Source organism: Taeniopygia guttata, chromosome 4A (genome assembly GCF_048771995.1).
Source record: "Taeniopygia guttata chromosome 4A, bTaeGut7.mat, whole genome shotgun sequence".
Classification (NCBI taxonomy): domain Eukaryota; kingdom Metazoa; phylum Chordata; class Aves; order Passeriformes; family Estrildidae; genus Taeniopygia; species Taeniopygia guttata.
In genome coordinates, this window is record NC_133029.1 from 12406740 (window position 1) to 12422163 (window position 15424).

At 46.4% G+C, this 15424-nt stretch overlaps 1 protein-coding gene across 4 annotated transcripts in view; it reads right to left on the reverse strand.

Annotated features, from left to right (window-relative positions):
• Positions 1 to 15424, reverse strand: part of MAMLD1 (mastermind like domain containing 1) — a 249857-nt gene that overhangs the window by 66925 nt on the left and 167508 nt on the right. The window contains exon 1 of one of the 4 annotated variants that reach the window (XM_002193573.7): positions 14255 to 14563. The exons of the other annotated variants lie outside the window; for them this stretch is intronic. Coding sequence (XP_002193609.6) covers positions 14255 to 14308 — 54 coding nt within the window. The 5' untranslated portion in view covers positions 14309 to 14563. Of the gene's footprint in view, positions 1 to 14254; positions 14564 to 15424 lie in introns of those variants that run through there. 4 annotated transcript variants of the gene reach the window in all.

The window sequence follows — 15424 nt, forward strand, 5'->3', positions numbered from 1 at the left end:
ATGAGTAGCCATATCCAAACCAAAGGTAAACAAGTAATTCTTCCAGATTAATGAGATCCCTTACATGCTTAAAATTCAACAATGTGATTAAAGCACTTTCTAATGCAGTAAGCCATTGAATTGATTAAAATAGTATATGCATCTCATCATATTCCCTTCAGCACAGACTCTTATTCCAGAAATCTGAACATACACTTATTTCTCAGTGGTCCAACCAGACCAATGACTAAACTGGGCCATTATATAAGCCTAAGGAAAGATCCACAGGTGCTTTGCAACTCTAGTGGCAACCTGTGGGAATGCCTCTGTAAGGGAGGAGGAAGGAGAACAGGCTGGCAGGGCACAAGCCTAAGTGATCCCTCACTGAGTTCTTATCCTGTTCTTACTCCAAAGTCTGTCCTCCTGCTTCTTCTTACTAAGAAGAGACATTAGTCGGGACTCAGAAATAGAAACCTGAAATTACACAGTTTCAGTGCTGGCCTTCTTTGTAACCATGACCAAACTACTTTCATCTCCTTGCTTCAGTTTCCCTGCCTTTATTAATAAAGCCAAGGGAGTAAAACTTACTTCACCTAACTCATACATCTTTTGCGAAGATGAAATGCTTGTTCTGTGTAAAGTACTTGGAAGATGAAAGACATCAAGTAAATATTAATTACAGTCACCACACCTACCAACAGGATCTTCAGTACACTGATTTGGATCCGTGCTTGAAGAGGCTTTCTTTGTGCAATTCAGGAACTATGCTTTCTTGGAGTAGTAGAGCTGAATTAAAGCTAATCAGGAATTCCCATGTTAATCGGCCTTCTAGCATTCACAAGATCATAAGAAGGATGATGCTTCCATTTCAAAAGACAGCACAGTGCCACAAAATGAATTACATCAAACTGGCTGAAGCCCATTTACAGCATGGTCATGGAGGAAACTATTGGAGTTCATCCACTGACATTCATCTCAGGGCATACACACTTGTAAATCAGCTCCTATTCACTAATGAAATGTCGAGTGACTCATTCTTTCTACATTTGAAAAAGCTCTCAGAGAGAACCAAAGAGTCTTTTACTTTCATGTCTGCTTTTATAAACACTGAATTACATCTCCTTACTTCAGGAAAGCTACAATGCTTCAGAACCAGCTGTAAAAGAGAACATTACCGTCTTTGGTTAACAGAATCCAAGGCCACCTTAAGATCCCAAACTGCTGTTGAAGGAGATTTGAAAAGATATTTAATTAGCAGCTCAGATGATCTTCTGACCTAGCTTCCCAGTGCACAGCAAGGTGCACTGGTCTCATGCAGATGTGGTGCACTGGTCTGATGCAGACATGCCCCTGAGGCTGGCCCAGGGAAAGCCAGCCTGGGGCAGGCTGGCAGTGCTGCTCCGGGCACTTCTGCTGTTCTATGTGTGTCAAGGGCCAGATTGTTTACTTACCATCTTAAGCAACTTCTACAGCTAAAACTCGGCTCACACAGCCATTGCTGTCCTGCTGGCAGCGAGCTGCAGTTTGGCCAGGTGAAAGTTGCCCTCACTGCTTCCGCCTGAACCAGTGAATTCACAGAATAAGGACAGCAGGGCACTCATACCTCGACTTTTGCCCCAGAGTTAGCACCAGCTCACTCCCGCAGCTGCACAGGGAACAGCAGCTGTGTTTCAGCCAGCTGTGCCATACCTGGGCTGCTCCAGCCCTGGGCTCACCCAAAGCAAAATCCTTCTGACAAAACCAACCCAACCAAGCCATGCCTGTGATCACGGGGAGTGCTGCTCCCTGCCACAGCTCCGCCTGCCTCTGGAGAGGCGACACCAGGTGAGATCCCAGGAGCAGAGCAACCACAACAAAGGCATGAAAGGAAGAGTACAAGGGAAAATAAAGGTTGCGAACCTAGACAACAGAAATAAAGAAAAGCAGTGCCTGGAAGTCAGTGGCCAAGGAGCACAGAACACGTTTGCACACAGGAAGCACTTACTGCTTGAATGGAAGTCATAGGAGATGCTGGACCTTGTGGATCAGGCACGTGAGAGATTCCAGCCTTACTGAGGCAGTTCTGGACTTGCTGTGCCTCCATCATGTCCCAGATACCTGCCCAGTTTCCTTAGCTCTCCTGTCTCCTTGCCCTTGCCCTCCCTTTGGTCCCAGCCCATCCCAGCTCTCTCTCCCCTACCACTGCCTCCTTGTACTCTGGACCTCTTCACCTCAGGGTCTCTGGCTCTCCAGGTGTGGCTGCAGCAGCCCCAGCCCAGCCGGGCTGGCCGGTGCCGCAGAGCGGCTCCGCTGGCGCTGGCAGTGCTGGTCCTCTCCTCGCCGGGATCCAGCAGGATGAATGCACAAACAAACAAGCTACACTACCAACACAGCTATGCTCCAAAAGGAAATGACCACTGGATGTTATTGCATAACCCTTCTGAATAATGAACGTGTATTTCTTGAAAATACATGCCACCTAATCCCCTCGGCATTGCAAACATGTACCACAGGATGGTAATTTAAGTTAATCAAGCCCTAAGCTCCATGCAGAGTTTTACAGTTTGCTTTGCTACAGTTTGAGAAACAGATGGCAAAGCACTCAGTGGCACATTTTCTGCCATTCTTGTACAAAGGGCTGTACCTGTTTCTGTTCCAGGCATGAACACCAACAAATGGATGTTTGCTGGACTAGCTGGCCACTGAATACCCTGAAATAACATACACGTAGATGCTCTGCAGGGAGGTCTTGTGGGCAGCCAGAATTGGTCATTTCCTGGCTAGTTTGCCATTGCTGCCATTCTTAGATATGATAAAATTAAAGCTACAGGCTAGCATAAGGCTCTTTGTACGTAATCCAGGTCTTATCTGCAGAAATACCCACATCCACAGTTGTTTCATGCAGACAAGCAGTATGGGTTTTCTTACTCAGCAACACTTGACACTTGCTCTAGCTCACAGTATTTCTATGTACACTGTCTTCCAAATGACCCTGCCTGGCATGTGGGCATCAGAAACCAGTCTGAGGGTGTCATTTGGATTTCAAACCACCTCTGTGGACAGTCACCAAAATGCTCTATTTCTGGCTAGTTTGTGGGATGCTGGGCTGGGCTGGGGGAGAGAAGAACTGACAATGGGAAAATAGAAATTTGTAGGTAATGTGTAAGGCCAAAATGATTTTAAAGAAAGGGCAATTTAGACAGCCTAAGTCAAGCTTTTTCTAGGTATGTAGAGAGAATAGGAAACGAGGTGGTGAGCAATGAACAGTTTATCCTGAGACATTCAACATCTTCATAATTTATAAACAGCAGAAAAAAACACGCTTCTCCTTCAAACAGGGAGCTCAGCCCCCAGCATGCAGCTAATGGTGGTGTGTACAGGGGATGTACTTACACTAATTGACTGGGCCATGGCCACGGTTGCCCCAAGCGTTTCTGGAACTACCATTTCTACAGCAGCACCGAGCAGAAACACTTCACGTTTATTAACTTGTTTGGTTTTGATTGTTGGATTGGCTCCCCATTCCCAAGGCTCTCAGATTTATTCTTTTAGCTTAACACTACAAAGTAATCAAATCACTCCATTACAGCTGACAGACTGTGGGAGCCCTGAAGGGGAGGGGAGAGCGCCGTCAGAAGAAACAGCTACATTTTCTCTTACATCCTTCACACTTGCCCCAAACTTCAGATTTGACTCATCTACATTTCTGGAATTCAAGAATATTGAACTTTAACTGACATGGGCAGTTATTTGAAGATGCAAGACCTTCACTTGAAATTAAGTCTGATCTACCTCCAGGGATCAGGGACCAAGATTCATGTCTCATAAGTACTGAAAAGCCCAAATGCACTCTCATTCTGCTTCAAGTCAAACACAAGTGTTGCTACAACCAAGAAAACATCTTTCCAATGCTATGTAAATTCAAACCAACAAATTCATACCTAAGAAGAGGAGATGAGATGGAAAATTCAAATATGCCTTTGTGCCCTTCCATCAAATGTGTAGAATAGGTAAGAACAGGAAGACAAAAGAGATGTGTCAGAGAGCCAAAATTAATATGGAAATAGAGAAAAAGGGTATGCCTTGGGCTGGATTTTGTCTGTCTCTCTTCAGTACAATTTATTTGCAGCTTTACACTATACAGTATTAGAAAATGCTTAGCACACAACCCTTGATGTGGAAGACAAAGAAAATTTTTCTGATTTAGATTAATTCCAATGTCCTTGTCTAATGTTACCCAATGCAAAATTAGAAAGAGATTGCTGCTTGCTTGGTCATGTGTTTTTAAAAATAATTTGAATGACCCATTGCTTAAAGTATGGACAGGGTCCTCTGTTATTAAAATCCAAACAAAGTCTGTACTCAAATTGACAGGGTAGAGCTTGAAGAAAATCCCCCAATGGGTTTCTTTAATTGAGAAAAACAAACAAAAAATCCCATGAAGCCTGTGAACAAACAGTCTTACAGGCTTTGGACTTAATATACCAGCAATGTCAGGCATTTCAATGCAGTAGCATCAAAACTAGATATTTACTGCTTGGTAGTGAGTAACCCTCTGAAAAGGGAGGAACAAAAATTCCTTTTTAATGAGTCACCATTTGACAGTCAGAGATCAAAACCTTTTGCCTGTATTTCTGACTAGAAGATTGTATAAACTTGAGGTTTTCTCTGTGTGAATTTATTTAAATCAACACAGTTAATTAAGCAAGTAAGTAAGGTAACAGAAAAAGTGAGGTCCTTAAAAGTACCTGACCATCAACAAGATCCACTGGGTTACTGAAGTATCAAATACATTCAGAAATTATTTCCTTATATAAACTTGGACTTGTGAAAATCGTAGTAAGATTTCAAGTAACTAGTCCCAGCAAAGTGAAATTATACTCAGTATCCATCCTGATAACCACATAAAATTAATGATACATAATTATTCTTAAAATAATGCAAATGTTTACATACTAAATGTTGTATACTAACGCTTGGGGACAAAGCTACTGGTGTGTTTGGAACTGTCTTTGTAAAATACTAACTTTTTTACTACTGCTGAAAACTTAAACCTATGAAAACCCATGACAGAGAATGAAACAATAAAACACATGCCTGAGGGTAGATGCCATTTTTGTCTTTAAATATTTTCTTTACCCCTACATGAAATTCTGAAGTTTCAGCAAAAAGAAAGATCCTATAATGTCATATCAGGGGGAAAAAAAAAAAAAAATCCACTTAAATTGGCATTACAGCCAAAGCAAAGAAATAAAACTGTTGTTCACAGTGAGGGGGTTTTCCAGGAGGATATACCTGCCTTTATTTTGAACATAATTTCCAACTATTTGAAAGGACTCTAAAGACTTCATCTGGTAACAAGCATGGATGATTTATGAACTATTTAAGTAGTTAAGGAAACTTAGTGTGAAGGCAAAGGTAAAACACCATCATTCCCATTTTACAAGGGGCAAGTAAGAACCTAGGAACTATTTACTCCAAAAATTGCCTCCAGCAATACTTACATACAGATATTCAGGCCTTTTGAAAAAAAATGTTGACAACTTTGAAATTAGAATAAGTATAACTCAGCCTTGGCTTGTAATATGAAAACTCATATCCACAAAAAATCCCACTTGCTCCACAGAGCTACCAAACCGTCCTGTGGAACTTCTGACCAGCGGGAGCATCTCCAAACCTGTCAGCTCACAGAACGCCCCCTCCCTCACATCAGTCGATCTTAATTCATGTTCGATCTACTTGTAGATTGGAAGTAATTAGAGTAAATAATTACAGTAACTGGTTACAGTTTAGGAATTGAGAGAACTGAAGAAAGAATTCAGAGAAATAATCTGATCTACTACTGTAAAGAGAATCAATCATCACATTCCTCCCATTAGTCTTTTTGGCAATCCTGTGTCACTGTTGTCGCAAGTCTGGATAACGATGCCACATCAATTCTCCTTTTGAGAAAGGAAATACAAGCTGTGACTCTGTAACTATGTCCTACCTGACCTTGGGGAATCTTTAGGGGAAGTTTCCCATCAAATATACCTACAGTTTTTACTGAAGGAGAATTATTGAGTTGGGCCCATGCTTTGTAACTCAATGCACAACACAAAAATATACAACCAATCTTCTGCTTCCATTTCAAATAAACTATTAGTATGTAATTAATGATTTTTCAAGTCCAACTTTACATGAGAAATTACATTTTCAAAGTCATTTTAACAAACCTGGCTCAGAGTTGATGAACACAGTGCTGGATGACAAGACCGCTCCTGCACATCTGATTTAACACAAACAACATTTAGCTGTGTTTTAGCTACATTTACCTAAACTGGAGATAGCCTGCATTTCCCAAACCTAATCTTCCCAAAACAAACAAAAAAAACCAACAAAAAAACCAACAAAACAACAACTAACACTTTTGTTGTAAATATTACAGAATGGGAAAAGAAGAAAGTCATCTCATGTTTTGTATCAGGAGCAGACTGACTCCCTTCAAGACAGCAGGCTGCTCTCCGTGCGAACTGTGGCACTGCTGATCTCACTGTGAGCAGGGACAAGAGGACATAAGGCCTTTTGTACTGTTCCCATGATGCCGCATGTTAAAAAAAATCAAAAATCATTATCCAGGCTGGAAGAAGCCCAAGCCATCATAAATGTTTGTTTACTGCAATTTGGCAGACCTTTTGAGAAAAAAACAACAAACTACACTTAGATATGTAATTCTAAACCAGAATGTCAGATGGGAATCAAGTAGAATACATGGCATCACTTTGAGGAAACCATGAATTATTTGGGGGAAACTTTTGCTGAGATGTTTATTTGAGTGTTGCTCTGTAAGTAGATATCACTTCTATTACTGTGGCTATAACTAACGAGTTAACAACACTATTTACACTAGTACTGTTGTATCATTAGAAACAACAAGATTATGTACTTTAATTCTAATGCCAGCACAATTATTTTAACACCAAGTGTGTCAGATCTGACTCTGTACCCCCTAAATTAATTTCAGAGTAGTGGCTAAATAAAATGACATACTTCTTTGTGCTTTTGTTACAACACGCTCATGTGCAGCAAACTGTGAAGAAAATGTAGTAATTAGAGGTTAAATTAATCCCTGACAGACAGGCAGCTTAGTAAAGCTGGGCCCTCTTCAGAAAACAGAGCATAAAGCCTGCCAGTCTTTCAGAATTTAGGCACAAAGAACAGGGAAGATTGGCAAGTCCCTCGCTGCTGTGATCCAACCAAAGGGTTGGAATGCTGAGAAGTCGGTGTAAGTCTTGGAGCAGCCAATACTACCAGGCAGATCTTGTGACAAATGTGATTTAGAGCTCCAAGGGATTGTTGCTGCAGCCGCTCCAACTGCCTGATCAGGATCAACCACTTGAAATTACAGACAGTCTTTTGCCCAGCAGAACAGGCTTCTAACCACCGTGTAATCCACCTCGAGACATTAATAAAAGCGAACAATGGTATTATATTTCACAATATGACTAGAAAGTTACCTTGCTGCTTCAGATTTTAATGCAGGTAATGGGTTTCATTGCCCTCAACAGAATAAATGTGCTGGGTTACACTAAAACCAGTAACAGATAGGTCTGGGGTAGGTGTAACTGCTTGGAGTTTTGAGGTACTGATTTCTAGAGAAAAAGAAACTTACACAGGAAAGAAAACCCATGCAAGAAGAAAGAGGCAGCCAGATCATGATGATGACACCCAGTAAGTATTTCTTTTGTATGTGTGTCAGCAGAGGTAAATGTTTTTTCCAATCTCTCTAGCTGTGGCACATGAAAGTAGCCAGGTTCTAAATCCATGCAAACACAGCCTGTTGTCAACAGGGGGGTGAACAGAAGGGCACCTGTTCTGTGCTGTGTGAGGAGCATATTGGCTCCTGTGCTGGCAAATCCTGGTGCAGGAATTGCAGAGGCACCACTGCCTCCATTCCCACCAGATACTTTCCCTCCAAAGGTGGGAGGCACAAGGGACAGGTTTCTCCCTGCCTAATGCTGCTGCCACTCAAGAGATTGCCTGACGTGGGGTGACACACGGGGGTGTAACACCTGGCCCTGCAGAGGGAACCTCGATCCTGCCTGCACCAGGCTGGGTACCCAGCTGTCCCTGACCAAAGGGGAAGGCACAACGGGCACCTGCAGCGCAACGCCAAGGAAATAAAAATAACCCCAAAACCAAATGGGAAAAAAGCAAAATGCCTGTATTACAATTAAAGTCAAGCAGGGGGCCTGCAGAGATTGCAGATATATGTGGAAGTGCTTTAACACCACCGGCATTTCTGTACTACCCAGACCATCAATTATTAACAAATTAGGACATGCCTGATGGGGTACTTATGTAACACTCCTTTATCAATAAAACTGCCAAGTCCCTTAAGGGAAAAGCACCATGGATCTCAACAAGTCACAATATGACACCTTCCTCTGGACAGGACATTCCAGTGAATTCTGGTCTGCCCCTCCTCAGTCTGGCCACCCATTCCCAAAGAGGAATTCTGGGCAGCCTGGCAGGCCCTGCCAGAGGCCCAGGGTGCACCCCAGCCTCCCGTGAGCAGCAGCCCTTTAATCAGGTCAGCGCTTATCAATGGCTCATTGTAGGGAGGAGGCAGCTCCGAGCAAAGGGCCATATGAAATCCTGCATCCCGCTGCATCTCCCACGCCTGGGCCCCACCGGCCCCACGGATACAGCCTCCAGCCAGGCACACACTCCCTGGGCACAGCAAGTGTCCCCCAGGCAGGCTAGCTGGCTAGTGGGGAGGGAGGGGAGGAAGGAAACCCACAGCTCTTTCCTCTGCTCTTCCCTTTGGGCACAGCAGGTTCTTCACAGGAGCCAGGTAAAATTCATCCATCACAGATAGTACGCTGAGCCCTGCTTTGCTTCCGTTTAGCTTCCCCCATCAGGCAAGAATGAGCAGGGTGGAGGCACAAAACAGTTCCCTGTCTGTATTGAAGGGCCTGACCCCTGAGCCCATAATTCCTGGATCAAATCCGAGTCTCATCCACTACAAAATGAGAAAGGACTGCTAGGCTGGGCCCTGGAAGGAGAAAGCTGGGTGTACTCTCCTACCACCCAGCCCAATGAACACCTTGCAGTTAACCCAGGGTGCACACCAAGGGTAACAGCTCTCAAAGACCTACTGCAACTTGGCAAGTAAATGTTGCACAAAATAAGTATTTTCTTCTTAAAGGAAAGTAATGACTTAGTAATAATTTTCCCTCTATTTAACAAAATGAAATGGAGCACAGTGAGAAGGGCTCCCAAGAGGAATAAGTACTCCTTCCAACTCATTTGCATTTGCAAGTTATCCCACTGACTGCACTGCTCTCTGGTAGCATAACTGGTGACTTCTAAAACCATGGAGTCACATCCTAAGAGCCACAAGCCCTGCTTATGCTGTGACCCTGAGATACACTTTCATTGTACACTGAGCTAACACCATTCCAAAGCAACCGCAATGAGAAGACAAGGGAGACAAGAAGTCTTCTGCAACCAGAAGACAGGGACATGAAGTGAAACCTCTAAATGACAAAGACTTCAATTTTCTGTGCAAAGCACTAGCAGTGATAATGCAGAACAAGGGAAGAAGACCGTGATACAAGCACAGACTGTTTTGCAAACTTTCCCTTCAGCTGCTGGCAGTCCTGAAATGGGTTACAGAAAGTTAGAGTTGTGGTACTGATCCCTGCCTGTTCTACAGGGCTGTTTTTAAAAATTAAACAGCATTTTTCTGTTTTCACTTAAAACACTATTCCAGTATCTTCCAAAAGCCATTCCAATCCTGAAACAACCCTAATGAGGGCAGTACTATACACCCAATCAGTTTCATAATGTGTTTTTTCGGCTATTGCCTTTTCAAGGGTACCCCTTTTACGGGTGCACAACACAAAACTTACTACAAGCACACAGTGGTATCATGCACATTTGGCCTTTTACAGCTGTGCTCTGAATTTCCCCTTCAAAATTACTGGCAAGGAAGGAAGTTCTGTGTAATTTTAGCACTCAACATCTGAAAAAATTAGAAATGTCCCAACTGCTTGATATGTATAAAAGAACAGTTGAAAAACTTACAGTTGACTGGTGCTACCTAGGTTACCCATCAATGGCATTGAGACTGGTATATTATTAAGAGAGGTGTATGATGGGAATTGGTTTATTGTGCTGATCCATAGTAACCAACTCCTGTTCGTCCATCATTTATCTCTCTCACCAGCGACATATGGGTTTGTCTATTCACACTCTCAGCATTCTCTCTGCTCCAACAAACAGTCAGCCTTTTCTGCTGGGATAAGGAGATTTTTTAGTTACATCCATTATGTGCGTATCAACATTTATGGCAGGAAGATAATTGCCAAAGAGCTCAGGGGGATAAAAGCTCCCTCTTTATAACACAAACCCCCTTAAAAAATCAATATTGATATAAAACAGTTCAACACAAAGCCTTGGTGTGTTTTCTGCTTCCTTCAGTTCAAAATGCTGGTTTTGGGTTTTTTTTTAAACATTGCAAGTCAAACTGGAACATCAGGTAGAAAGCCTTCATAGTGAGTTACATCACTGCTCTTCCCACAGAGGATGATATAGCAGCGTACAATATTAATTGTTCCTCAAAGTTTGCAGCAAATGTGCCAGATATAAAGAGGACTCCTTGGAGAGGTGCCAGCACCATTTAAACTGATTTAACTATCTTTATTTGGAGACCATACCAATTACTAATGAATCGTAACTTATAGTCTTAGAACTTAACCTTCGCCTAAACGCTGAAAAATGCTGACACAGTTAGCACCAGGGAACAATGAAAACCTGGGGATTCTGCCCCTCTCCCTATTTCAGGAACTCAGCCTTCTACTACTCCATACCCCAGTTTGGATAAACCCATTTGTCACAGTTTCTACAAGATTTTCTTCACTTTTCCATGGCTATGTAATCATAAAAGTTATTTTAAGGCGACTTTTATCAGAGTAGCAAGTAGACTTTTATCAGAGTAGCAAGTAGCAACTGTAACGTAGAACATTTATTGATTAAATTACAGGGAACCAGTGAGTTGCACTCTACTTAACCTACAGGACAACTCAGGGATTTATCTTACTGTTATTCTTGCCCTTGTGTTTCCTTCTGCCTCCCTAACTTTTGTCTCTCTCCCAGGAAGCCCATTACTGGGTCAATTCTTGTCCTACAGTCACACCCAGGCAGGTTAGTGACCTCTTAAGTCAGGGCAAGAGTATCGCCCTGACACCTGGGATCATGAACTCTTCCAGTAAATCTTCCTGCATATTCAGGATCCATCTAGCACAATAGCTTCCTAATCCCGTTTTAAGTCTCCAAATGCTACCACACTGTAACATTTACAAAGAGATCAGTAAAAAACAAAACCAAAACCATTGTATTTATTAAACACTCCTACCTGTGTTAAGAGGAAGGAATACAAAAGAATTTTAAAAATATAACTGCCTCCTTTAATTACTAATTCCTCTCTAAACCCTCTAACAACTACCTTAGCGTTAAAAAAATCCAAGACACTTTACAGTTCAAAATACTCAGTTACAAGGGACGAAAAGCAAAGCTATGTCCTTTTTTGATTTTGAAGTACTACTTAAAAGGAATAAAAATAGAGTTGAAAAACCACATGTAAAAAAGAGAAAAAACCCTCTGAAAATAAAAAGCTCGATCGAATTTGAGCTGCTCAATTGTGAACATTGAGCAGCTTTTCACTCACTCGAGGGTTGTTAACTGCATGTTACCTGCCTTACAGTACAGACTATTTGTTTTTTATCCCTGAGCAACAGACTATTTCCTGGTTGAGTTTAAAAACTCTGTGACGTTCCAATATCAACCCACACATGTGTGTCACTGTCAACGTCAGTCGCAGGAAAACATTAGAAGTCACCCCTTGCTAATGCTTTCCAAACATGGAATTTCCTTGTACCTCGCCCCCCAGCCCACCTCCTCCTTCAGCTGAGAGCATCCTTCCCAAAGTGCATTTTTTTTCTCCCTTCTAAACATATGGCAGGGAGAGAGGACTGAAAATGGGCAGTGCCAGCACTAGATCGCTGCTTTTTTAGGTGCTCGCCTGTAACTCACTCAGAGTGCTCTCGCTGCCCTGCGCTCGGGGAGCGCGGCCGCGGGGAAAAGCCCCGCTGAGCCGGGGGCTCCCCCCGTCCCCGGGCCGAGGGCTCCCCCGGGCACCCTCGGTGCCTTCGGCCGCCGCCGTTCTCCGGGCACGCTGCCCCGCCCGGGCACGGGGGCACGTCCCGGGCAGCCCGGCTAGGGGGCGGCGGGGCCCCACTGGCCCGGGGATGCCGGGGGGAGCCGGGGCGGGGGAGGCAGCACCCAGCTGCCGGGACCGGCGGGTTCACGGCCGTCCCTGTCTCCCGGAGGCACCATATGGTCCATGTGCACATCAGCAGCTTTATCTCCCCATCAGCTCGACCCAGAGGGGGAGCTCCGGGAGCAGCAGCCGCCCCCTGCCCCGCAGCCCCCCGGGGCACCGGCACTGGGCATTACCCGGGGATTACGGGGCTAAGTGGGGGAAGACTGGCGTTATGTAACCGGGGGAGCGTTCCGCCCTCCCGGCGCTCCCACAGCCCGCCCTCCGCCCCAGCCGGGGCGGCCGCACGGCGGCGGCGGTGCGGGGGGAGCGCGGCGCCTCCGCCCCCGGCCCGCGGAAGGGGCCAGACGCAGCTAATCCCCCCGCCGGCGGGGCGGGGAGGCACCGCGGGCTGTCCCCGCGGCCCGAGGAGGAGCCGCCGGAGGAAGGCTCTTCCAGGAGGTTCCTCGCAAGCGGCCGGTGCTCGCAGCGTTCAGCGGCTTCCGACGGGACGAGGCGGGACGGCCGCGCGTCCCCCGCACGCCGCGCCGGGGACCTGCAGCCCGCCCGCGCCAGGCCGCGGCTCCGCGGCGCCTCCGCCCCGCTCCCGGCCCCGGGCTCCGCCGCCCCCCCGCCGGGAGCACCGTGGAAAACAAAAGCGGCCTTTTAATTTATTGTTCCGGGGGGAGGCCGGAGGGGGGGGGGGGGGGGGGGGAGGCGGTGTGAAAGGAAATCAAAGCCCGTTTTCTTCCCAGAAACGGCCGTTCTCCCCGGGATCCCTCCGAGTCACCCTGGTGACAACTCCCCTCCAGCCAAAGACGAACAAAAGCCGCGGTGCCCCCGGCACCGGCGCTCCTCCGGGCCGAGCAACAGGCCAGGAGAGGCGGCGGAGGAGGGACCGGGAGGAGGGACCGGCTATTGACGGGGGAGAGGGGCAGCCCCTGCCTTGGGGCGGGGGGGGGACGTGGGACCGAGCCAGCGAACGCCGTGTTTACCGTGCCATTGCTCTGAACCCCGATCTTAACCACAGCATCAGAAACCAAAACAGTTTAAAGCGTGAGTCAGCACGCGTTTTGTTCACGCGTTCTGTTCCGAGCACACGGACGGTCCGGCAGCAGCGCCCGCACTCGGGGCTGTTCCCGCACACGCGCTCCCGCAGCTCGGCTCAGCGCCGCGCTCCACGCTCCGTCAGAACAACCCAGGGCTCCTTCGGGGCTCGGACGAGCCTTTTGTTCACAATCCTGCCTATCGAACGTGCGCTTCAGGTTCCCAAAATAACCCGGCACGCGGCTGCCAACGCAAATACCAGGAATTATTAAAAAAATAACACTAGAGGGACCACCGCTAGACCCTCCACGCGTGACACCCTCCCGGCGGAGTCCCCCGGCGATGACGGGTTTATCCTCCCCTGCCTGTCTGATCCAAGTTTAGCTGGAAATCCCCGGACGATGGCTGAGCCGGCCCGGCCGCACTGACACGAGCACCCGCGGGCTGGCGGTGCCGGGCGCACCGGCGGGTCCCCGCTCCCGCTCGGCCCCGACAGCATCCACCGCCTCTTCCCGCAGCCCGGCGCGTCACCACCCGAGCAATGACACGGAAACCCACGGAGCGTCCCCCGCTGCCGCGCACTGCCTGCCCCGCCAGTGCCCGGGACCACACCGCACCGCACCGCAAATCACCTTCTTCACCACCATTTTAGAGCCCACGGACCCCCTCCCTCCTGCCCTCCTCTTCGTGGTCCGACTTCAGCTGTGACCAGAACGGAGGGCGAAATTCCCCCTCAAGTTTCTGTCCCCTTCCCTCCGGCGGCCCCGGCACACGGGACCGGCGGGCAGAGCGAGCCCAAGGTGGGCACTTTTAAACCGCCCCTGCAAACTTTCCAGCCTGGCTGCGACCGTGCCGAGCCCGGTGAGCAACTCTTCCGAGGCTGTTTAAGTCCTTTTACACCAGCTCCTACTTTCCCAGCCCATATCGATTTCAAATGCTACTTACTGGAATATGTGGCTCCATCCGTGGTGCTTCTACCCGCTGGGAAACCAGCAGCATCTTGGACTGGGGATCAACCGGCTTTTAGATCCACTTTGGCTGTATTGAGCAAACCCAGCGCCGCAGAGGACTCGCAGCCTGTTTTCTCCTTTTAGGTTCCAGACAAGTTCATCCTGGCGTTGCAGTTTGCTAATGATTCACTGTCTGTCTCGATCTGCTCACTACATTTCCATCAACCCACAGCTTCCTCACTTAGAAGGTGGAGTTTGTGGGGTTTAAGTTACTGATAGGCATATCTAAGTGCTGTGTCACTCAAAGAGGAGGAGACACACACACACTCACACACACAGCCCGCACACTCACACACACGAACGGCGCCAGGCTTAAAGGGGAAGTAACACTTTTCTCTCCAGAAATTGGCCACCTCACAGATCCAAGGATTTAATTATTTTTTTTCTCCGTGCATGAAGGCGAAAATTAGCCAGCCTATGATCGAAATTTTACAGACAAAAAGCTGCTTAGAATGTTTAGCACCTTCCTTGTAAAGTTTCAAATTCATTTAGTACAAAGTCAGATAGGTCAGAAAGCTACTGGCAATTAATAGATTTTTTTCCCCTTCCAAAACAAAGTACTCAAATCACTGAAAAGAGAGCCCAAAGCATGAAGTGTAAGGGTTTGAGTTATTCTTACAGGGGGTAGTTTCCTGTCCCTTTATGACATATGATATTCAGCACTTCTCACACGAAAGGGTTAAACTCATTTTGCCCAGGTGAACCCAGGTTAGCAAGAAGGAAACAGCAGAGTTCTTTCATTTTCATCTTTTGTGCTATGTACATGTCTTTTTGAAGATAGACACAATTGCAAATAGAGAGCTCCCATAAAGCCACGCACTTCTCATATGACTATAAATGTGCTTGCTACAAGCTGCAGCCTCTGAATACTAATTTTGATAGACCATCAACTGAAAGCTGAGAACCTATTCAGACCTCCTCTTGGACTGTGCAGAAAGAACTGGGAAGAGCAAGCTGCAGGCAGCTAGGAGAGCACACTGAGTCCACAAATAATTGCTGGTATAATTTCGTTTTATTACCTTGCTAAATCACTACAATTGTCACTCCTATCCTGATAAATTGAAGATGCTAGAAACCCTGTCCCAGTACATTGACTCAATGGATG